Source organism: Panthera leo, chromosome D4 (assembly GCF_018350215.1).
Source record: "Panthera leo isolate Ple1 chromosome D4, P.leo_Ple1_pat1.1, whole genome shotgun sequence".
In the NCBI taxonomy this organism is placed as follows: Eukaryota; Metazoa; Chordata; class Mammalia; order Carnivora; family Felidae; genus Panthera; species Panthera leo.
The window spans coordinates 65279687-65304171 of NC_056691.1; the positions used below are offsets into that span (position 1 = coordinate 65279687).

The following is a 24485-nucleotide window of genomic DNA, read 5'->3' on the forward strand; positions in this document are numbered from 1 at the left end:
ATACCTATTAATCATAGTGATTTTGGAGATTGCTCTTCATAATCTCAGAAAATGATCTCCCAGATGGAGAGGTAGAATTGAGCAGAACAACATTTCTTGAGGACATGACACTCCTAGTAATCCTGTTGGTAGAGTGAATAATTTCTAGGATAATAGGGGCTACCACTGCAATTATTGCTGTCAAGACCATTGATAAGTGAAAGGTACTAAAACAAATGTCCAGGTCTTTTCTATCATCTTTGTAGCTTCTGACATAATATTTCAGTGAAAAAATGCATTTATAGCACATTGGTTTTAAACTTTCACATTTAGGATTTCATTAAATGCTCATTAAAATTTGATACTTCTCAGAGTTGTATTCTGAATCCATAAAGTATTATGGATTTGCCAATAATGTGGATGTTATTGGCAAATCTGAAAAGGTGTGGTTAGGGATTTTGATTATTCTGTCTGCCCTAGGGGGTCCTTATCAGAATCAAGTTTAATAATGTGTGAGCAAATGTTTGTAAATAGTTACATGATTGAATGTTGGGTAGGCATCCTGGTAAATACTATTTCAAAATACATGTAATAATGTATCATTGGTGGTTGTGTAGTTTGTAGACTACTTACTACCCCCCAGTCTGTGAACCTTGTGTCCACATTTCTTTGTTAATCTCAACTGCCTGATAATATATTAAAAGAAACAACCACACAGGATTCACTGGAGATGGTATAATGGTATCTGAAAAGCTAGAGATCTAATGTTAAAATTTCTATAATCCATGATCACTAATCTAAGACAAAGTCTATTATGTGATGGGAAATTTTATACATGTTGCTGTAGTTTGAGTCTTTCTAAGTTTGTTGAAAATTTTGAAGTTTGAGTTATACTTTATTGGTGATTTCTCTTCCAGGAAAGATCTTCCTACTTGGAGTACCAAAAAGTAATGAGGGAAATAGAACATTTGAGTCGTTTATATATTGCTTATCAGTTTTTGCTGGCTAAAGATACAAAAGAACGCTCAGCTGAGGAGTTAAAAGAAATGCAAGATAAAGTTGTAAAGCTTCAAGAAAAATTGTCTGAGAATGATAAAAAAATAAAAGCACTTAGCCATGAAATAGAAGAGTTGGAAAGAAGAAAAGATAAGGTCAGACATAATATGTAAGAACAGATAATATACTGTGGGAAAAAAAATTGTAATAAGTGAGGTCCACTGGCATTGTCTTCTGTATTGATCATCTTAACGTGTGATAATAACATAGCTTATAAAAAGTAAATCTTACAGAAGTTATACAAGAACATGATGACATGAACAAATTACAAGTATGCTGATTGGATTGGCTGCATTTGATTATAGGAAATTGGAGGTATACTCCGATCTTTAGAAGATGCTCTTGCAGACGCTCAGCGAGTTAATACTAAATCTCAAAGTGCCTTTGATCTCAAGAAGAAAAATCTGGCAAGTGAAGAGAACAAACGCAAAGAGCTGGAAAAAAATATGGTTGAGGTAAGTAAATAAGCTTGATTTAATTTCTCTTGGTTAACACTTATCCATTTTATTAATATTTATTGAGTGTATGCTACGGACAGTATAGTTGTTTGGGCTGGGGATATAGCAGTGGACAAAATGACAAATATGGACAAAATGCCTTTTGGGTATTCATTCCAATGAGGAGAATGATGATAAAATAAATGAAATCTGCAGTGTGTTATATAGTGGTAACAGATTTGGAGAAAAAGCAGGGTAGAGTTTTAGGAATATAAGGGAGGTGGGTAAGGTGTGGGATTTTAAATTGGGTAACCACTGACGGTCTCATTGAGAGGGTGCTATTTCATTAATAAGACCTGAAGGAAGTCAGAGAACCATGTAAATAAATTGGTTGTGGGAGAAGATGTACGAGGCAGAAGAGCAATTGCCCCAGGTGCCAAAGATATTGGAAATATAAGATTGATCAGTGTGGCTCTTCAGCACTAAGTAGTAGGAATGCAGAAAGGTAAAAGGTGTAGGATCACATGTGATTTTATAAGACACGTGAAGGACTTTGACCTTTATTCTGAGTGACATGGGAAGCCACTGGAGTTGGCTGAGCAGAGGAACAACATTTTTTATATTTTAATCATACTTTTCTTGATGTTTAGAGAATAACCTAACGGGAAGAATCAGGGAGGAAATCCAGGTAGTAGGTACCAGTCTAGAGGATAGCCCTTGGATAAATGCAGTATATAAGCAGGTGTATTGAGAGAAGTTTTGGGATTTTATGAGTATTGTAAAGGTAGGTCCAACGAGTTAGACCTGGCAGATTGGTTGTTGAGTTGGTTGTTAAAAGGACTGAAGGATACTACAGATTTCTCTCCTTGACAATTGGAAATATCGTTAGCTTAGTAGAGAATAGGAGGAAGTACGGTGTGAACATAATAGGCTTGAGGTGCCTGTTAGACGTCTAAGTAGATCTGTTGATTAGGTAGTTGAATATAGGAATATTGAAGCCAGTCTAGAAATAGAAATCAAAATAACAGATGTTGGCATGCCCCTGGGCTAGTGCAGACTTCTTTTATATACACTCCTTTCTCAGCTAATTCCATCCAGGCCTGTAGCCCTATAATATTTATATGTTGATGCCTTTCAGATCTATAATTAGCCTTGACTCCTTCCCTGAATTCTAGATTTTTTTGTCCAGCTATTTAATTGACATTGTTACATAGGTGACTAAAAAATGTCTAAAACTTATTTGTCCAGTTATTTAATTGATATTTACATAGATGACTAACAAAAAGTCTAAAACTTTATATATCCAAAATAAAACTCTACCTACCCAAACCTCCTTGAGTTATTGAATTTTTCCCTATGTCAGAAAATGGCGCCACTATTAATTTAATTGTTCAGTCCAGAAATCCTAGAGTCTTCTTGCATTCCCCCCTTTTTCTCAAACTCTGTATCTAATCCATCAGCAAATTCTCTTGACTTTAAAAGTACTTCCTGAATATAGCCACTTTTCATGTCTATCGCTGCTTTACTGCAGGCCATCATTCATGTCTTAGGAGGGATGCTGTAATGATGTCCCTGTTAGTTGCCTTGCTTTTTACTCTTGCCATTCTACAATCTGTTCTTTACAAAAGCTAAAATATAAACTGGATCACATCACTCTTGTTCTTAAAATTCATTAATGGTTTCAAAGTCACATGTATAATTAAATTTAGTCTTCACCATGGCCTATGAGACCCTAGCTCCTTTCCACTTGCTCACGGTGGTCCAACACCAAATAGTTCCTCAAACACCCAAGCATATTTCACAGAGCTTGCCTAGTGTGGGTCCCCGTAGTATTAGCATGATCGATCACTCCTTTTATTTCATTTAGGTTTCTGCTCAAAATGTCATCACAAAAAGGCCTTCCTTCATTGTTCTTAAAATAGTTTCCATCAGTTTCTATCCCTTTACATTGCTTTATTTTTTTACTATGCTTCTCTAGAATATAGGGTCCCTGAGGAATCTGTGTCTTTAATGTCTAGAACAATGACTGATACATGGTAAACCTCTAATAAATATTTAATGAATCATGAATTAAACTTGTGAGCCAAAATTTCTGGTCACTCTCATGTAAATAGTATAGCTGGATTTTTTTTTTCCAGTGTTGGTATCTTAGTGTTTATGGTGTTCGTGTATATAACTTAAAAGGGGTTAATTATTAATAATGCTGTTTCCACTAGTATTTAATATTTAAATTTTATGGTCTTTAATAGTTTATAAATATGTTTTCATGTACATGCTCTTCATCCTACAATCTCTGCTTTGAAGCTTGGAGTAGGATAGTTATTAGTTCAATTTTAGAGCTTTAGGAAGTGATTTTTAGTTGCTTCAAATCGTTTGTTTATGCTGTTTTAGCTAATTTCTAGATTAGACCGTAACACACAGAATGAAAGTATTTCCAGTAGTATTTGGAATACTAAGGACACATTTATCCTAAAAACAGGGTGAATTTTAAAATGAGGATTAAGTATTTAAAGTTGGGATGGTTAAATTATTTTCCTTTTAACCATGCCCACTTCAAATTGCTATGAAATTTGATGGCATAAGGGTATGGGTAGATAAGAAAAAATGGATGTGTTTCCTAAAATATAATACTCTTCAATATTAAAATCTTCCTGAAGGATTCTAAAACTTTAGCAGCAAAGGAAAAAGAGGTTAAGAAGATAACAGATGGGCTGAATGCCCTTCAGGAAGCAAGTAATAAAGATGCTGAAGCTTTGGCTGCGGCACAGCAGCACTTCAACGCTGTTTCCGCTGGACTGTCTAGTAATGAAGATGGAGCAGAAGCAACTCTTGCTGGTCAAATGATGGCCTGTAAAAACGACATAAGTAAAGCTCAGACAGAAGCCAAACAGGTAAATATAGACATTCAGCGCTGTGTGATTGCATTTTTTTAGAAGCTCCACATTATGGTGATCTGATTATTTTCAACGTTTTATAACCATTGCCAATGTCAAGGAATTTGTTACTCTGCTACTCAGTAGCGCTCAGTGCAGTGAAATTCAAATATGCTAACTGCTAAATATTGATGATAGTTTAAGATGCTATAAAATATTAAATACCCTTATAGGTTAGTTGAAATTATAAATGCAATAAATGCTTTATTCTATTTTGTAGTATTGTACGGAATATTTGAGGTTAATTTTTTTTTTGCGCTCTTTTCACTTTTTTATTGACAACATAAAGTCGAAGTCTTAAGCTTTAACAGGAAAACAAACATCCTTTCCATTTCTGTGGTCACCACACTTAGTTCTTACCTTTCATCCTTGGAAGTATCTCTCCCTCCCACTTACCCCCTTCTCGTCTTTGGTTTCCCTATACGGATTTCATAACCTTTGAAGCTTGTCAGTAAAGACTTTCAAATTTGTTTAGATAGTTGTGCATCTTTTAAAGTCCTATGAATGCAACAGTTTTGATTGCAGAAAAAAAATATATATATATACACACAGTCTTTATTTTTTTAACAGAGGGCTCATCTTTACAAATATACATGTTCCTGTGTGTGTTTGTATTAATCATATTCAGCATTTTCTGTTAAATGTTTGCAACTTTTCCACTCAACGCTGAAGGTCACAAAAAATTTGTAAGAAATCAATAACAGAAAAACTTTTAAATCCTCTCAGTTTTTCTGTTAACTTATTATATGTTGGGAAAAAGCCATTACTCAGTTTTAGGGGGAGGAGACATCCAGCCAGATCTCAAAGTACTAGTTCATGCTTTTAAGGAACGGTACTCATTTATATAAACTAGCATTCGCATATCAGACTCCAAGCATTGAAATTTCTCTTGTCAGCTTAAGTTCACTTTCCTGTATAATTTTCTTACTGCTCAATACAGTCTCTCCACTGTTAATTGAACAACACTCACAAATAGTATACAAGTACAAATATGCATACCTAAGTGGAAAGGAAGGGAACTAGTTAGTGTTCTGATTAGTAGCTTTCTGATGTGTTTTTAATTTAATCAGCTAATGACAATTACTCTTTCATATAATTTTTGGACTCATTAATGTCATCCTTTGTAAGTATTAAAAATATGGAGTAAATAACTTAGTGATTTATGTTAAGCATATATTTTATACTCTGAGTAGTTTTATGAGCAGAAAGTATTGGGAAATGATTGATTTCTTTAAGATATTAATGCAAGTGACCAGTTACATTTTCCAAGCTGACGTTTCTTAAACTAATCTGCATCTGTGGCCATTTAATCACTAGCACTATCTGCCTCACATAGTCTATTAAATTTTCAATAACAGGCTCAGATGAAGTTGAAACATGCCCAACAAGAATTAAAGACTAAACAAGCTGAAGTTAAGAAGATGGATAGTGGCTATAGGAAGGATCAAGAAGCTTTAGAAGCTGTGAAGAAACTTAAAGAAAAACTTGAAGCTGAAATGAAAAAGCTAAATTATGAAGGTTTGCATTGAAACACATGATATTAAATCATTAGGAGGTAGTGATTGTTGATAAAAACTAAATAAAGGAAATAGCAAGTAGGAGTTTGTTTTTTTTACCGTATTAATGGGTGTTAGTATAAGACATACTCGTAAATACAACTGATCCCTGAACAACACGTTTGAACTTGCATGGGCCCACTTACTTGATGCTTTTTTTTTTTTTTTTTTTTTTGATAAATACAGTTGAGTACTGTAAGTGTATTTTCCTTATGATTTTCTTAACATTTTCTTTCTCTAGCTTACTTAATTGTAAGAATACAATATACAATACATATACAATGTGTGTGTAATGTTTATGCTACCAGTAAGGCTTCTTGTCAGCATTTCGCTATTAGTTAAGTTTGGGGATCAGAAGTTAAACACAGATTTAGGGGCACCTGGTTGACTCAACTGGTAGAGCATGCAACTCTTGGTTTCAGAGTTGTGAGTTCAAGCTCCACAGTGAGTGTAGAGCCTACTTAAAAAAAAAAAGTGAAACATGAATTTGGAACTGTGTAGGAAGGAGGTGTCTGTCAGTGCCCCTGATCTCCTGCAGAACAACCCGGTTGTTCAAGGGTCAACTAAGTATAAAACAGGTCTTTGATTTTTTTTTTTTTTTTTTTTTTTTGCAGTGCTATATTAGTGTCAGGTATAAAACCTAGTGATTCAACAGTTCCGTTCATTACTCAGTGCTCATCCTAAGTGTACTCTTAATCCCTATCACTTATTTCATTTCACCCATCCTCCCACCCACCTCCTCATCAGTTTGTTAACTATAGTTAAGAATCTGTTTTTTGGTTTGTCTCTTTTTTTATTGTTTCCTGAATTCTACATGTGAGTAAAATCATATCGTAATTCTTTTTCTGACTGATTTATTTAATTTAGGATTGTAATCTCTAGATCCATCCACATTGCAAATGATACGATTTCATTCTTTGTGGCTGAGTAATATTCCATTGTATATGTATAGCACATCTTTTTCCATTATTCTATTGATAGACATGTGGGCTGCTTCCATAATTTGGCTATTGCAAATAATGCTGCAATAAACACAGGATGTTTATATTTTTTCAAATTGATGTTTTAATTTTCTTTGGGTAAAAACCCAGTAGTGGAATTGCTGGATTGTATGGTAATTCTATTTGTAATTTTTTGAGGAACCTCCATACTCCTTTCCACAGTGACAGCACCACTCTGTATGCCCATAAACAGTGCATGAAGGTTCCTCTTTCTACATATCCTTGTCAGCACTTGTTTCTTCTGGTTTTGATTTTAGCTATTTTCACAGGTATGAGGTGATAACTCATTGTGGTTTTGATTTGCATTTCCCTAGTGATTAGTGATGTTGAGCATCTTTTCATGTGTTTATTGAACATCTGTATGTCCTCATTAGAGATACCTCTTTTCATGTCTTCTGCCCATTTTTAATTGGATTATTTGTTTTTTTGGTGTTGAGTTGTATAAGTTCTTTGTATATTTTGGATACTAACCCTGTACCGGATATGTCATTTGCAGATATCTTCTCCCATTCCATAGGTTGTCTTTCAGTTTTATCATTTGTTTCCTGTGCTGTGCAGAAGCTTTTTATTTTGATGTACTCCCAAGTTTATTTTTACTTGTTTCCCATGCCTCGGGAGACTAGAAAAATGTTGCCATTGCCTGTGTTGGAGAAATTACCGCCTGTGCTCTCTTCCAGAACTTCTGTGGTTTCAGGTCTCACATTTAGGTCCTTAATCTATTTTGAGTTTATTTTTGTATAGGGTCTAAGAAAGTGTCCAGTTTCGTTCTTTTCATATAGCTGTCCGGTTTTCCCTACACCATTTTTTGAAGAGACTGTCTTTTATATTGCATATGCTTTCCTCCTTTGTTGAAGATTAGTTGACCATATAACCATGGGTCTCTGGGCTCTGTCTTCTGTTGATCTGTGTGTCTATTTTTGTGCCTGTACATACTGTTTGGATTACTATGCCTTTGAAGTGTGTCTTGAAATTTGGGATTATGATATTCCCTGTTTTGTTCTTTTTCAAGATTGCTTTCACTATTCAGGGTCTTTTGTGGTTCCATGCAAATTTTAGGATTGTTTGTTGTAGTTCTGTTGGTATTCTAATAGGTATTGCATTAAAACTGTAGATTGCTTTTGGGTAGTATGGAAATTTTAATGTTATTTTTATTCTTGTCTATGAGCATGGAATATCTTTCCATTCATCTTCAGTTTTCTTTAATCAGTGTTTTATAGTTTTAAGAGTACAGGTGTTTCACCACCTTGGTTAAATTTATACCTAGGTATTTTATTACTTTTGGTGCACCTGTAAATGGGATTGTTTTCTTAATTTCTCTGTTACTTTGTTACTAGTATATGGAAATGCAACGGATTTCTGCATATTGATTTTTGTATTCTGCAACCTTAGTGAATTCTTTGATCAGTTCTAGTAGATTTTTGAGGGAGTGTTTAATGTTTTCTATATATGGTATCATGTCATCTGCAAATAGTGAAACTTTTACTTCTTTCTTACCAATTTGGATGCCTTTATTTCTTTTTGTTGCCTGATTGCTGTGACTAGGACTTCCAGTACTATGTTGCGTAAAAGTGATGAGAGTGGGCATCCTTGTCTAGTTCCTGATCTTAGAGGAGAAGCTGTTTTTCCCCATTTAATATGATAGCTATGGGTTGTTCATATAAGGTCTTTTTATGTTGAGGTATATACCCTATAAACCCACTTTGATGAGGGCTTTTATCATGAATGGATGTTGTACTTTGTGAAATGCTTTTCCTGCATCTACTGAAATGATTATATGGTTTTTATCCTTTATCGTGTTGATGTAATGTGCTAAGTTCACTGATTTGTGAATATTTAATGTTCTTTGCAACTCAGGAATAAATCCCACTTGATGTGAGTGATTTTTTTTAACATATTGTTGAGTTCAGTTTGCTAAAATTTTGTTGAGAATATTTGCATCTGTATTCATTAGAGATACTGGCCTGTAGTGTTTTTGTTTTGGTTTTGGTTTTTTTTAGTGTCTTTATCTCGTTTTGTAACAAAGCAATGCCGGCCTCTTAGGAGGAGATTTGCAAGTTTTTCTTTTCTATTTTTGGAATAGTTTGAGAATAGGTATTAACTTTTCTTTAAGAGAAGGTAGAATTTGCCTGTGAAGCCATCTGGTCCTGGACTTTTGTTTGTTGGGAGTTTTTTTGATTACTGATTCAATTTCATTGATGGTAGTCAGCCTGTTCAAATTTTCTTAAAAAAAAATTTTTTTTTTAATGTTTTTATTTATTTTTGAGGCAGAGACAGAGCATGAGCAGGGGAGGGGCAGAGAGAGAGAGAGACACAGAATCCGAAGCAGGCCCCAGGCTCTGAGCTGTCAGCATAGACTCTGACGCGGGGCTCACAGGCTGTGAGATCATGACCTGAGCTGAAGTCGGACGCTTAACTGACTGAGCCACCCAGGCGCCCCATCTTTTTTTTTTTTTTTTTTTTTAATTTTTTAAAATTTTTGAGAGAGAGAGAGAGAGAGAGACAGAGCATGAGTGGGGGAGGGGCAGAGAGAGGCAGACACAGAATCCAAAGCAGGCTCCAGGCACTGAGCTATCAGCACAGAGCCCGATACAGGCTCAAACTCATGAATCGTTTTTCTTGCTGAATCTTTCTAAAGGTTTGTCAATTTTGTTGATCTTTTCAGAAAACTAACTCCTGGTTCCTTTTGTCTGTTCTACTGTTCTTTTAGTTTCTATTTCATTTGTTTCTGCTGTAATCTTTATTATTTCCTTTCTTCTGCTGGTATTGGGTTTTGTTTGTTGTTCAAAGCTCCTTTAGGTATAAGGTTAGATCCTTTGAAATGTTTTTTGCTTCTTGAGGTAGGCCTGTATTGCTGTAAACTTCCCTCTTAGAAATGCTTTTGCTGCATTCCAAAGATTTTGGACCATTATGTTTTCATTTATGCATTTTCTTGGTTGACCCATTCATTATTTAGTGGCATGTTTTTATCCTTCATATATTTGTCCAGACTTATTCTTTTTTTTTTTTTTTTTTTTTTTTCAGACTTATTCTTGTGGTTGATTTCTAGTTTCTTAAGTGCTGTGGTTGGAAAAGTTGCATGGTAGGACTTTCATCTGTTTGAATTGAGACTCCTTTTGTGGCCTAATTTGTGATCTCTTCTGAATATATTCCATGTGCACTGATTTGAAAAGAATGTATATACTGCTATTTTAGGATAGAATGTTCTGAATAATATCTATTGGATCTATCTGCTCCAGTGTGTCATTCAGACCCACTGTTTCCTTGTTGACTTTTTGTTTGGATGATCTATCCATTGATGTAAGTGGGGTGTTAACATCCCCTACCATTATTGTATTACAATCAGTTAGTTTCCTTTATGTTTGTTATTAGCTGCTTTATGTATTTGGATGCTTCCATGTTGGATGCATAAATATTTATAACTGATATATCTTCTTGTTTGATTGCTTATATAGCACCCTTCTTTGTTTCTGTTCACTTTTTGGATGATAAATGCTTTTCTATCCCTTCACTCTTAATCTGCATGTGTCTTTAGGTCTGAAATTAGTCTCTGTAGGCAGCACTCTTGTTTTTTTATCCATTTTATTACCCTGTATATTTTGACTAGAGAATTCAGTCCATTTACTTTCAAAGTAATTATTGATAGGTCTATACTTATTGCCAATTTGTTACTTGTTTTTATAGTTCTCTGTTCCTTTCTTCTCTTGCTCTTCTCTCATGGCTTGCTGGCTTTTTTTTTTTTTTTTTTTTTTTTTTTTTTTTTTGGAATATACTTGGATTCCATGTCTTTATTCTTTGCATATCTATTACTGGCTTTTGATTCGTGGTTACCATTGGGTTTGTATATAACATCTTAGTCACGTAGCAGTCTATGTTAAGTTGATAGTTGCTTAAGTTTGAACCTGTTGTTTACTCCTCTTACCCCAACCCCCACATTATAGGTATACTTCGTTTTACTGCTTCTGTACTTCTTATTTTTCTTATTTCTGCTTATGGTCTTTTCCACTCAGAGTCTCCTTTAACATTTCTCGTAGGACTGGTTTAGTGGTCATGAATTCTTTAAACTGTTGTTCATCTAGAAAACTCTTTGTCTCTTTCTTGGGAATGATAGCCTAAATAATCTTGGCTACAGGTTTTTTTTTTTTTTCTTTCAGCATTTGAATGTATCCTGCTACTCCCTTCTGGCTTGCAAAGTTTCCACTGAAAAATCAGCTGATAGCCTTATGAGGTTTTCTTTGTTTGTAACTATCTTCTCTTAATTGCTTTTAAAATGTTCCATATATCACTGTTTTTTGCCATTTTAATTACCATGTGTCTCAGTGTGGGCTTCCTTGGGTTGATTTTGTTTGAGGGTCTCTGTGCCTGTTGGATCTGGATTTCTTTCTTCTTACCTAGATTTGGGAAGTTTTCAGCTATTATTTCTTCAAATTTTCAGCCCCTCTTTTTCTTCCAGGATCTTTATAAAGGGAAAGTTATTACACTTGTTGGTATTGCAGAGCTCCCCAAATGTGTTTTCATTTTTTATTATGTTTTTCTACCACCTGTTCAGCCTGATTGTTTTCTGTTACCCTATCCTCTAGGTTGCTGATCCATTCATTTGTCAGATTCCTCTTGTGTGCTATGTGTGCTATCTAGTGTATTTTTAATTTCACTTATTGAGGTCTTCATCTCTGATTGGTTATTTTCTATGTTTTCTATCTCTTTGTTCACTCTTAAGTCCAGTGAGTATCTTTATGACCATTTCTTTAAATTCTCTATCAGACATATTACTCATCTCCATTTCATTCAGCTCTTTTGCTGTGGTTTTACCTTCTCTTTCCTTTGGGATATATTCTCTTGTCCATTTTGTCTAACTCTGTGTGTCTATTTCTACATGTTAGGAATACTAGTTATGTCTCCTGCTCTTGAAAGTAATGACCTTATGAAGAAGAGTTCCTGTAGTGCCCTGCAATGCAATGTCTGTTGTGCACTAGAACCTGATGCTTTAGCTGTATCTCCTATGTGTAATGCATGTACCTTAGTATTGTGACTAAGCTGTTTTTGCTTTCAGTCCAGTCATCTGGAATGTTTCTGTTTGCCTGTCTTGGACAGGATTTGGTCCCTGTGTTGTTAAGAGGGCCAGTCTGGAGCCATTGTGGGCTTGAGTTGAGTCAGATCAAGTGTTTGCCAGAGATGCGGTAGCACGGAAGTGTTTCTTGCTTTCCCTATGTTGTACCCTGAGAAACTTTCTTTGGTGGGTGAGGCCTACAGTCAAACCAGATATCTGATTGTAGCCCACTGCTAGGGCTGCAGTAGGACTGATATGTGTAATTATCCTCTCTTCTCCACAGTGTAGCTGTTATTTTGGAGTGGTATGGGTCCCCTGTCAGGGCTACTTGTACCCTGCCTGGCTTATAGCACTGGTTTGGATGAATTCCAACCCAGGGCATATTGGAAGCGGTAGGCCCACAGCCGAAAGTGGGGTGGGGCAGCAGAATTATCAAGGTTTGCACAGGTCTGTTGTGGGAGGGGACCTGGAACAGAGGTCTGACTAGAAGGGACAGTTTTATAACATGGGGTTGAGCACTGTTAGCAAAGCTAGATAGAGAGCTGTGCTGTTTCCTGTAAGTGTCTGTGTGTCTAGGCCGAGGGACTAAAGAAGGAAATGGTGCCTGCCAGTTCTTTTGTTCCTGGAGAAGTCTCTCAAGGATTCCTGCCCCTCCAGCACATTCTTTGAGATTAATAAACAAATCTCCCACCAGTATATTCCAGGCGTTTTTCGAACTGCTACTGTTAAATGCTATACATCTGCGGGGCTGTTTGTTGTGCTGTCTTTTTAAGGGTGAGGAGTTAGTTTCCTCTCAATTTCTTGGCTCTCTTAGAGCTGACCCTACTGATTTTTAAAGTGCCAGGAGTTAAGCCCTGCTAATGATAAGAACTTGTGAAGTTATGCCCCTCTGGTTTTCAGAGGCAAATATTATGGGGATTTGTCTTCCCCTTATGGGTTCCTTGCGCTTGGGGTGCCTGGTGTGACTGAAGGTCCATTTCTTCTGTTTGTGCCCTTGGTGTCCTTTCCTCCCATTGGCATTCCTGCAGTTCTGTTTGGCTCCTGACTCTATCTCTGTCCTTCCTACCCTCTTCCTTGTGGCCTCTTCTCTACATTTAGCTGTGGAGAGTCTGTTCTGCCAGTGTTTGGGCCATTTTGGGTTGTTTACACTTATGTGGGTGTTATCTGGTAGCATCTGTGGGACTTGGTGAAGTTGGGATTCTCCTATTCCATCATCTTTCTAGCTCTTTGAAGTTGTGAAACTTACTACTGACAGTTTCCTGCTTCAGTTACTGAAGTGCCACTAGAGAATTCCCAAAATGTTATTTATTTCCACATTAGTGGTTATTCAATTCATATATTGTTTCTTAGAGTGAAAATTACTGTTATTTGTTGGTAGTATTGTCTACTTGACTCTTCATGTTAAGCATGCTTTTTATTTGATGCCAGAAATTTGTATTTTGCTTCTAGGAATGCTTTGGAAACAGAGGTTTCCAAAACTGATAGTTTCTTTAAAACAGAATATTTGTATTTTTAAAATTTTGTTTCAATTTACTTGTAATTTACTATTCAGAAAACAAAGAGGAAGGACTTCTGGAAAAGCGCAGGCAGTTATCTCGTGATATCAGTAGATTGAAAGAAACATATGAAGCTCTCTTAGCCAGATTTCCCAATATTCAATTTGCCTACAGGTAAGAGATTTAAACCTAAAATTTTAATGTAGCAATAGCCAAGATATATTTTTATTTAAGCTTGGAAGACAGTGAAAATTTCATTTACATCAAGTTTTTTGTATGAAAGTATTGTAAGCTGCTTTTCCTTAATTGGGATTTTTTTCCCTAAACATTTATTGAAATGTTAACCAAGATATATTTTCATTTAAGCTGGAAGGCAGTCCGAAAATTTTGTTAACATTACGATTTTTGTATGAAAAATATTATAAGTTGCTTTTCCTTAATTGGTATTTTTTTCTTAGATGTTTATTGAAACGTTTCAGATGTTGGCAGGGGAATTCTTAAGATCAAAATGAGGGAAATTTAGTCCACAGTTTCTGTAAATATCTATATTAGCATTTTACAATTTGTTTTGCTACATGGGTTTTTTTTATGGAATACTCAAAGTAATGTGTTAAAAAGAACATCAACATTATTTTTGCTGTGTTGAAAACAATATATACTGAAAGAGTTTTTGATTGACTTAAAGCAATAGCTGACTAGTCATCCGGAACATTTAAAAATTTTTGTTTTTCTTAAAACTGTATATGCTTCTCTTTCAAATGAATGTGTTGTCAGAAAGAGCTCTTGACTAGTAAAATATAACTTAATCTGTTTTATTGTTTCACATTAATTTTTTGTCATCTGTTGTATTTTAGGGATCCAGAGAAGAACTGGAATAGAAATTGTGTGAAAGGACTTGTAGCTTCTCTGATTAGTGTGAAAGATACTTCTGCAACGACAGCTTTAGAATTGGTGGCTGGGGAAAGGCTCTACAATGTTGTAGTAGACACAGAGGTAAATTAATTATAATGAAAGAAAATTTACAATTGCTCTTTAGCTGGAAAAATCATGAGTTTCTACAATGGAGTACTTTCTTTATGTTTTAAGCTGTTCCTAAGGTTTATAAGTACAGTAATTCAGTTAATGACTTTTATTTTATTACTGATTATATCGTATTTGATTAACTGTATTCCCAAAGAAGTCACATGCTTATTCAGGAGCCCAGAATGCTTATTATCAGTCTTAGACTTTTGATTATTTAGGATGGTAGGCACTAAATATTTAATTGTGGATTCCTAAACTTGTACTCTTTCCATCTGAATATTTTCTGTCATTAATATTTTCTTTATTTCAAATGCACAATGTTTTAGGTGACTGGAAAAAAGCTACTAGAAAAGGGGGAATTGAAGCGTCGATACACTATAATTCCACTGAATAAGATTTCAGCCAGATGTATTGCTCCAGAAACTCTGAGGGTCGCACAGAATCTTGTAAGTCTTATTTATATGTTTTATGTGCATCTTACTTGGTTTATTTAGTTAGGGGACATTAACTTGGGGGACATAATCATATATGGAACCATAAAATTGTATTGTTACCATACTTCAAATAGTTAAGCTACAAAAAAAAGTAAGAGTTGACTTATGTGAAATTAGATAGAAAGAGAATAGAAATGGGGGAAGACAAACTCCCTTTGATATTTCAGAGTTGTAATGTTAAAATGTCTTTAAACCTTAAGTGAAGTCACATGACTATCACATAACATTAAATTTCTGATCTCTGAGTTGTTAGATATACAAAGCTTATAAATACCAGAATTCTTCAGTTTTTTTTTTTTTTTTTCCTGTCAGGCACAAAGTGCCCACAGTGACAATGGTTTTGGAAGGTGTCCATCAGTCTTGCAGAGATGCTTCTCTATTAAAGTATCTCTACATTGCCTTCCAACCTCTGGGCATACAAAGGCAGGAACTGGGATACCCAGTCAGGTGCTAAGGTAGACCTAAAGTGGTATTGCTATTAGTTAAAAAACAAAAACAAAAACACACACAACCCCCCCTCCCCCCAAAGGAGTACAAGACCATACATTTGGTTATGGTTGTGTGACTGTAGGTAATAACATGAAGCCAATCCTAATGTTCACCAGTGATACCATTTTTTTATTGAGCATCAGTTGAAATGGCAGTTAGGAAACCTAGAAATGCATTTGTATTTAAGATACTAAATGTATACTCAGTGTTCTTGCTGATGTTGAGAAGCCTTCAATGAAAATTATTTCAAAATACAGTTGTATTGATACGTATACTATTAGGAGAAGGAAAATGAGTGCAGAGTAATTAAAAGGTGGTGTTCTAGTTAGTACTTCATTTACTTTAAAAAATTACCAATGGGTCTGGAAGGTTTTGGAAGTTATTTCAGCTTTCGGACAAGTCCGAGTGTAAGTAGTAAATTGGGATTTCAGGTAACGGCAAAAATACTTATATTCAGATCTCTTAGACCTTTTTAACGGTAGCTGCTGTGTCAGAGAACAATGCTGAACATTTGTTAAACAGCTGCCTTCATTTTGATTTCTCTTGCTACTACTAGGCTCCTTAAAGAATGCTTAGTTATTTTAAAAAGATGAGCAGAAGAAAATATTATAAACAAAAGTTGAGAAGAGGCAGTTGGATTAAAAAAAAAAATGAAGAATTAAAAAAAATTTTTTTTGACTCTTGCAATTGTTAGTTGTGTTTTTACTTTGGTAGTTGGTAGGTGGCTGCCCTAGCATGTGTTTTTGTTGGTCTGTTTGTTTGCCCTAGCATGTTTAATTTGAATGAAAAAGTATTCACTGTGGAACAACCAAATTACTAATAGTTGAAATAAAACATTTTATATAATTGGGTTGATCCAGCAACAGCTGTATTTAAATTTTTTTTAATATTTATTTATTTATTTATTTATTTATTTATTTATTGAGAGAGAGAGAGAGAGAGAGAGAGAGAGAGACAGACAGACAGACAGCATGAACAGGGGAGGAGCAGAGAGAGGGAGACAGAATCGGAAGCAGGCTTCAGGCTCTGAGCTGTCAGCACAGAGCTTGATGCAGGGCTCAAGCTCACAAGCCACGAGATCATGACCTGAGCCAAAATCGGACGCTTAACTGACTGAGCCACCCAGACGCCCCAAGCAACTGTTGTATTTTAATTAAGAGAATGTGTCCATAGTCCATTTTGAATTTAGAAACTTGGTACTGGCTCTTGCTTAATAGACACTCTCATAATGCCTGGTGCCTTAGTTAAATATTTTATGTAGCTGTAGAACTTTTAGTGTTTAAACTTGAAATTTGTTCTAAAACTCTTGAGTTTTCCATAGCATTTTAGAAAGTTCAAAAGGAATTATAGTGTTCGGTTAAGTATTACTTAAATTTCTAGTATAGCACTTCTGTTTTATAAAATAATATTTGAAAAGAAAGGAGTAGTATTTACTGTGATAGATCTGTTGTTTTTCCATAGGTTGGCCCTAACAATGTTCATGTAGCTCTTTCCCTTGTTGAATACAAACCAGAACTTCAGAAAGCAATGGAATTTGTCTTTGGAACAACATTTGTTTGTAATAATATGGATAATGCAAAAAAAGTGGCCTTTGATAAAAGGATAATGACCAGAACTGTTACTCTAGGAGGTGATGTATTTGATCCTCATGGAACATTGAGTGGAGGTACGTTATGTGTTTGTTTTTTTGCAAAAAATAAAAATAGTTAACATTTATTTAATTCATATTATGCCAGGTGCTTTACAATTTGCTTTTTTTTTCTAAAAAAAATTTTTTTAACGTTTATTCATTTTTGAGAGAGAGAGAGAAAGAGAGATTGAGACAGGGCATGAGTTGGTGAGCAACAGAGAGGGAGACACAGAATCTTAAGCAGGCTCCAGGCTCCGAGCTGTTTACACAGAGCCCAATGTGGGGTTCGAAGTCACAAACCACAGTATGATGACTTGAGCCAAAGTCAGACACTCAGCTGACTGAGCCACCCAGGCACCCTGATATACATATTTGCTCTTTTTTCTCATTCCTTACAACTATTTTATAAAGTAGTTTTTTTCCCCATTTTTTTTAGGGAATTAAATGAGAAAAGTTTAGTAATTCACTCAGTGGCAAATAGTGTTAGAGCTAGTATTTTAACTCAGTTGGATTACAGAGCTAATGTTGAACCACTACTATGGTTTCCTCTGTATGTTTATTGATAACTTATGATACTCCAGGAACCATGCCATTAATTCATTTAACGTTTCTATAGCTTATCTATGAGATAGGTACAATTATAAAAAGTAGAAGTAGAAAACAGTTATTAAGCATACTCGTTTTCTAGTGACTTGAAAATCTTTTATTGAAGTGCAAAGATCTATGGATTTGACTTTCTGTTTATTTACTTTTAAGGTTGATTGTGGTTTTTTTGGCTTTATTTACTTTTGGGCTTAAAACTAAATGATGAACAAAAAGGTAAAAGTAAAATATTAACAAGATACACAAGGTATGAGATAAACAGCAACAAAAAGAAAGCCTAGAAGACAAGAGTAATACCAAAAAAATACTCAGTACTAAATGTATTAAAAGAAAAATGATCATGCTCTATTGATTATATAAGTTTTTTTTAATTAAATTTAATTTTAGCATAGTTAATATAGTGTGTTATATTAATTTCAGGTGTACAGTTTAGTGATCCAACAATTTCATACATCACCCAGTGCTCATCCCAACAAGTACACTCCTTAATAATCCCTGTCACCTATTTCACCTATCACCCTACCAACCTTCCATCTGGTAGCCATCAGTTCTCTATAGTTACGAGTCTGTTTCTTGGCTTCTCTCTCTTTTTTCCTTTGTTCCTTAAATTGCATATATGAGTGAAATTGTGTGGTATTTTTCTTTTTCTGACTGACTTATTTCACTTAGCATTATACTTTCTCAGTCCATCCATGTCCTTGAAAATGGCAAGATTTCCTATTTTATGATTGAATATTATGTCTATATATATATATATATATATATATATATATATATATATATGTATGTATATATATACATATGTACATGTACACACACACCACCTCTTCTTTATCCATTCATCAGTTGACAGACACGTAGGGCTGGTTACATAATTTGGATATTGTAAATAAAGCTGCAATAAACGTATGGGTTCATGTATCCCTTTGAGTTAGTGTTTTTGTGTATTTTTGGTAAACACCAAAATCGTACCAGTAGTGCAATGGATGGATGATAGGGTGGTTCCATTTTTAACCTTTTGAGGAACCTCTATACTGTTTTCCACAGTGACTGCACCAGTGTACATTCCTACCAACAGTGCAGGAGAGTTCCTATTTCTCCACATCCTCTACCACACTTGTCTCCTGTGTTTTCATTTTAGCCATTTTGACAGATGTGAGGTGATACCTCATTGTAGTTTTGATTTGCATTTCCCTGATGATGAGTGATTTTGATGAGCCTCTTTTCATGTGTCTTTTGGCCATTTGTATTTCTTTGGAGAAATGTCTCTTCATGTCTTCTGCCCACTTTTTAGTTGGATTTTTTTGTTTTTTGAGTCAAGTTTTGTCAATTCTTTATATTTTGGATACTAATCCTTCATCAGATATGTCAGGTACAAATATCTTCTATTCTGTAGATTCTCTTTCAGTTTTGCTGATTGTTTTGTTCACTGTGCAGAAGCTTTTTATTTTCATGTAGTCCTTTCCTTTGCCTCAGGAGACGTATGTAGAAAAATGTTGCTATGACCTATGTCATTGACATCACTGCCTGTCCTCTCTTCCTGGGTTTTTATGGTTTCAGGTCTCAGCTCTGTCTTTAGTTCATTTTGAGTTTATTTTTGTGCATGATATAAGAAAGTGGTCTAGGTTTTTTTTGTTGTTGTTTTGGTTGTTGTTGTTTTTTGCATGTAGCTGACCAGTTTGCCCAATGCCATTTGCTGAAGAGACTGTCTTTTTCCCATTAGATATTCTTACCTTCTTTGTCAAAGATTAATTGACCATATAGTTGTGGGTTTATTTCTGGGCTTTCTGTTCTTTTCCATTGATCTAGGTATCTGTTTTTGTGCTGGTACCATACTATTTCCATTCCTACAGCTTTGTAATCTAACTTGAAGCTGATACCTCCAGCTTTGCTTTTCTTTTTCAAGATTGCTTTGGTTATTTGGGTCTTTTGTGGTTCCATATAAATTTTAGGATTGTTTGTTTTAGTACTGTGGAAAATGGATTGCATTAAAAGTGTAGATTACTTTGGGTAGTATAGACATTTTAATAATATTTTTTCCAGTCCATGAGCATGGAATATCTTTCTTTGTATCATCTTCAGTTTCTTTCATCAGTGTTATAGTGTTCAGAGTACAGATGTTTCACCCCCTTGGCTAAGTTTATTTCTAGGTATTTTCTGTTTTTGGTAGGATTGTTCATTTCTCTTGCTGCTGCTTCATTATTAGTATATAGAAAGTGCAGCATATTTCTGCACATTGATTTTGTATCCTGTGTCTTTACTCAATTCCCTGATCGGTTCTAATAGTTTTTTGGTGGAGTTTTAGGGTTTTCTATATATAGTATCATGTTATCTGTAAGTAGTGAAAGTTTTACCACCTCCTTACGAATTTGGATACCTTTTATTTCTTTTTGTTGCCTAATTGCCTGAGCTAGGACTGCCAGTGCTATGTTGAATAAAAGTAGTGAGAGTAGGCATTCTTATCTTGTTCTAGATCTTACAGTAAAATCTGTTTTCCCATTGGATATTATATCAGCTGTGGGTATTTCATATATGGCCTTTATTATGTTGAAGTATGTTCCCTCTAAACCTACTTTGTTGAGGGCTTTTATCATGAATGGATGTTGTACTTTGTCAAATGCTTTTTCTGCATCTGTTGAAGTGATCATATGATTTTTATCCTTTCTCTTGATGATAGATCACATTGATTAATTTGATTATGGTCAATGACTTTTTTCATGTATTGTTGGATTCGATTTGCTAGTATTTTGTTGGGGATTTTTATATATATATGTTCATCAGAGATAGTGGCCTGTAGATGTCTTTTTTTTTTTTTTTTTCTAGTACCTTTATCTGGTTTTTGTATCAGGTTAATGCTGGCCTTGTAAAATGAATTTGGAAGTTTTCCTTCCTTTTCTACTTTCAGAATAGCTTGAGAAATGTAGGTATTAACTCGTCTTTAAATGTTTGGTAGAATAAGCCACTTTGTCCTAGACCTTTGCTCTTTGGGAATTTTTATATTACTGATTCAGTCTTCTTGCTTGTAATCAGTCTGTTCAAATTTTTTATTTCTTCCAGTTTCAGTTTTGATAAGTTATATGTTCCTAGGAATTTATCTGTTTCTTCTGCATTGTCCAATTTGTTGGCATATAGTCAATATTCTCTTACAGTTGTTTGTGTTTCTGTGAGGTTGGTTATTCTCATCTTTCATTTGTAATTTTATTTGAGTCCTTTTTCTCTGTTATTTCATGGTTCTGACTGAAGATTTATCAATTTTGTTCATCTTTTTAAGGAACCATTTATCTGTTTTGTTCTTTTAATTTCTATATCATTTATTTTTGCTCTAATATTTATTTTCTCCCTTCTGCTGTTTTGGGGTTTTGTTTTTTCTTTCTTTAGCTCCTTTGGATATAGTTGTTTGAGATTTTTTTTTTTTTTTTTTTTTTTTTTGCTTCTTGAAGTTGGCCTGTATTGCCCTAAACTTCCTCTTAGAGCTGCTTTTGCTGCATCCCAAAGGTTTTGGACTGTTTTCATTTTCATTTGTTTCCATGTATTTTAGGATTTCTTCCTTGATTTCTCGGCTGACCCATTCATAATTTAGTAGCATGTTTTAATCTTCCATATGTTTATTGTTCTTTCTAGACTTTTTCTTGTGGTTGATTTCTAGTTTCATAGCATTGTGGTCAGAAAAGATGCATGATATAACTTAAGTCTTTTTGAATTTGTTGAGACTTCTTTTGTGGCCTAATATGTGATCTGTTCTGGAGAATTTTCCATTTGTACCTGAAATGAATGTGTATTCTGCTATTTAGGATGGAATGTTCTAAATATATTTGTTAAATCCATCTGATCCAGTGTGTCATTCAAAGCCACTGTTTCCTTGTGGATTTTTTGATCTTTCCATTGACATTAGTGGGGTGTTAAAATCCCCTACTATTATCGTATGACTATTGATTAATTCCTTTATGTTGTTATTAACTATTTTTTATATTTGTGTATTCTCATGTTGAGTGCATAAATATTTAAAATTGTTATGTCTCCTTGTTGGATAGTTGCTTTTCTTATTATATAGTGTCCCTCTTTGTCTCTCGTTACAGTCTTTGTTTTAAAATCTATTTTGTCTGATATAAATATGTCTACTTAGGCTTTCTTTTGACATCCATTTACATGATAAATGTCTCTCCGTTCTCTCATTTTCAACCTTCAGGTGTCTTTAGGTCTGAAATGTGTCTCTCTTTTTTTTTTTTAAAATGTTTATTTTTGAGAGAGAGAGAGGCTGAGTGGGGGAGGGGCAGAGAGAGAGAGAGCGTGCGCGCGAGAGAGAGAGGGAGACAAGAATCTGAAGCAGGCTCCAGGCCCCATGCTGTCAGCACAGAGTCCAACATGGGGCTTGAACTCAAGAACCGTGAGATCATGACCTGAGCCCAAGTCAGATGCTTAACTGACTGAGCCACCCAGGTGCCCCTGAAATGTGTCTCTTGTAGGCAGCATATAGTTGGGTCTTTTTTGCATTCTGTCCCCTATGTCTTTTGATTGGAGCGTTTAGTCCATTTACATTCAAAGTAAATATTGACACGTAGGTACTTATTGTCGTTTTGTTTCTGAAGTTTTTCCCTCATGCTTTCTCCTCTTTCATGGTGTGCTGGTTTTCTTTAGTGCTATATTTGCATTCCTTGTTCTTTATCCTTTGCATGTCTACTTCTACTTTTCTATTTGGATACCATTAGATTTGTATATAACGTCTTTTGCATATAGCAGTCTATGTTATGTGATTTGCTTAAGTTTGAACCCATTCTTTACTGCTCTCCTCCCCACCTTTTAGGTATTTAGTGTCACATTTTACATCTTTGTATTTTGTGAATTCTTTGACTGATTTTCTACAGAAATACTTATTTTTGTAACTTCTCTGTCTCCCGCTTACATATGGTCACTTTTGGTCTTTCCTTTCCAGTCAGTTTCCTGCAGGTCTGGTTTAGTGGTCATGAACTCCTTTCATTTTTGTTTCTCTGGGAAACTATTTTTCCTTCTATTCTGAATGATAGCCTAGCTTCATAAAGTAATCTTGGCTGCCTATTTTTCCCATTCAGCACTTTTAGTGTGTTAGGCCACTCCCTTCTGGCCTGCAAAGTTTCTGCTAAGAAAGCTGCTGATAGCCTTATGGGGTTTCCCTTGTATGTTACTGTTATTTTTTGTCTTGCTCCTTTTTAAAATTGTTTATCACTACATGTTGATATTTTAATTACAATATATCTTTGTGTGAATCTGCTTTTGTGGATTCTGTTGGGGGTTCTCTGTGTCTCTTGGAAGTAGACATGTTTCCTTCCCCAGATTAGTGAAGTCTTCAGGTATTATTTCTTCAAAATTTCTGCCCCCTTTTCTCTGTCTTATTCTTTGGGATCCCTACCATTCAAATAATATTACATTTGATGGGGTCACTGAGTTCCCTTAGTATACTCACTTTTTGAATAATTCTTTTATCTCACTTCTGTTCAGTTTGATTATTTTCCACCCCTCTGTCTTCTAGGTAATTAATTTGTTTCTCTTCCATTGCATCATGGGTGTTTGTAATCTCATCTATTGCACTCTTCCTCACTGATTGGTTCTTTTTATCTCTGTATTAAGGGTCTCACTGATGTCTTCCACTTTTTTCTCAAGTGCAGTATCTTTATGATTATTACTTTAAGTTTTCTGTCAGTCATGTTACTTGTATGTGTTTTGTTTGGATCTCTGGCTGTGGCATTGTCATGTTCTTTCATTTAGGATAAATTCCTATGTCTTCTCATTTTGTCTAAGTCTCTACCTGTTTCCATGTGTTAGGAAAGTCAGTTACATCTTCTGTTCTTAATGGTAATGGCCTGATGGAGAAGAGTTCCCTGGAGTATAGCATCCCCTGTTCTCCAGGTTTGGAGTTTCTGGGAGTATCTACAGTGTGTCCTGTGTACGTTCTGCTGTTGTGTACTGGCCTCTTTATCCTTCAGGCCAGTGGTCTACAGCAGCTCTTTTTGCCTGTCATGGGCAGTGTTTGGTCTCTGGCCTGAATGTGAAGCATTTTATTAACTAGGTATGCTCTAGTCTCCTTGTGAAATGAGACCTATTGCCAGTGGAGTCGAGGCTGCATAAAATCATAGGTTTGGAGGGGCACCTGGGTGGCTCAGTTGGTTGGGCGACCAACTTCGGCTCAGGTCATGATCTCAGTTCTTGAGTTCGATCCCCGTGTCGGGCTCTGTGCTGACAGCTCAGAGCTTGGAGCCTACTTCAGATTGTGTCTTCCCTCTCTCTACCCCTCCCCTGCTGAAGCTCTGTGTCTGTCTCTCAATAATAAATAAACATTAAAAAAAAAATTTAAACTCCTATGTCTGGAGATATGTGTTGGCAAGGGTTGGACTGGTCTTTTGGGGGTAGGAGCCTACAGTGATGGGACTTGAGGCAAGCATGACTGGGAAGGGTGCATCTACCTGAGCATGGGAGATGGAACTTGGTATAAGCATGTTAGGTAGCAAGTGTCTGTGCTGTATTGGTTTCCACAGATGACCCTGTGCTTATGCTGAGGAGCAGGGAGGGAAATGGCGCCTGCTAGTTCTTTGTCCTAAAGGGATCTCTCTGTGAATGCTGCCTCTCTGGGACAAGCTTCCAGATGAGCTCACAGCTTCCCCACCATGTGCCCCAGATGCTCTTCAGAAAGCAGTTACCATACTGTTTGTAGCAGGCTGTTTGCCCCACTGTGTCTCCAAAGAGGGGCTCCAGTACCCTTGGGGCTTTCCCATA

At 35.4% G+C, this 24485-nt stretch overlaps 1 protein-coding gene across 2 annotated transcripts in view; it reads left to right on the forward strand.

Moving 5' to 3' along the window:
- The window catches only part of SMC2 (structural maintenance of chromosomes 2), a 66426-nt gene that overhangs the window by 9472 nt on the left and 32469 nt on the right, over positions 1–24485 (forward strand). For both annotated transcript variants that reach the window (XM_042912676.1, XM_042912675.1), the window contains exons 8-15: positions 897–1130; positions 1341–1490; positions 4130–4363; positions 5764–5923; positions 13559–13676; positions 14357–14495; positions 14852–14971; positions 16970–17174. In XM_042912676.1, the coding sequence (XP_042768610.1) occupies positions 897–1130; positions 1341–1490; positions 4130–4363; positions 5764–5923; positions 13559–13676; positions 14357–14495; positions 14852–14971; positions 16970–17174 (1360 nt within the window). The remainder of the gene's footprint in view (positions 1–896; positions 1131–1340; positions 1491–4129; positions 4364–5763; positions 5924–13558; positions 13677–14356; positions 14496–14851; positions 14972–16969; positions 17175–24485) is intronic.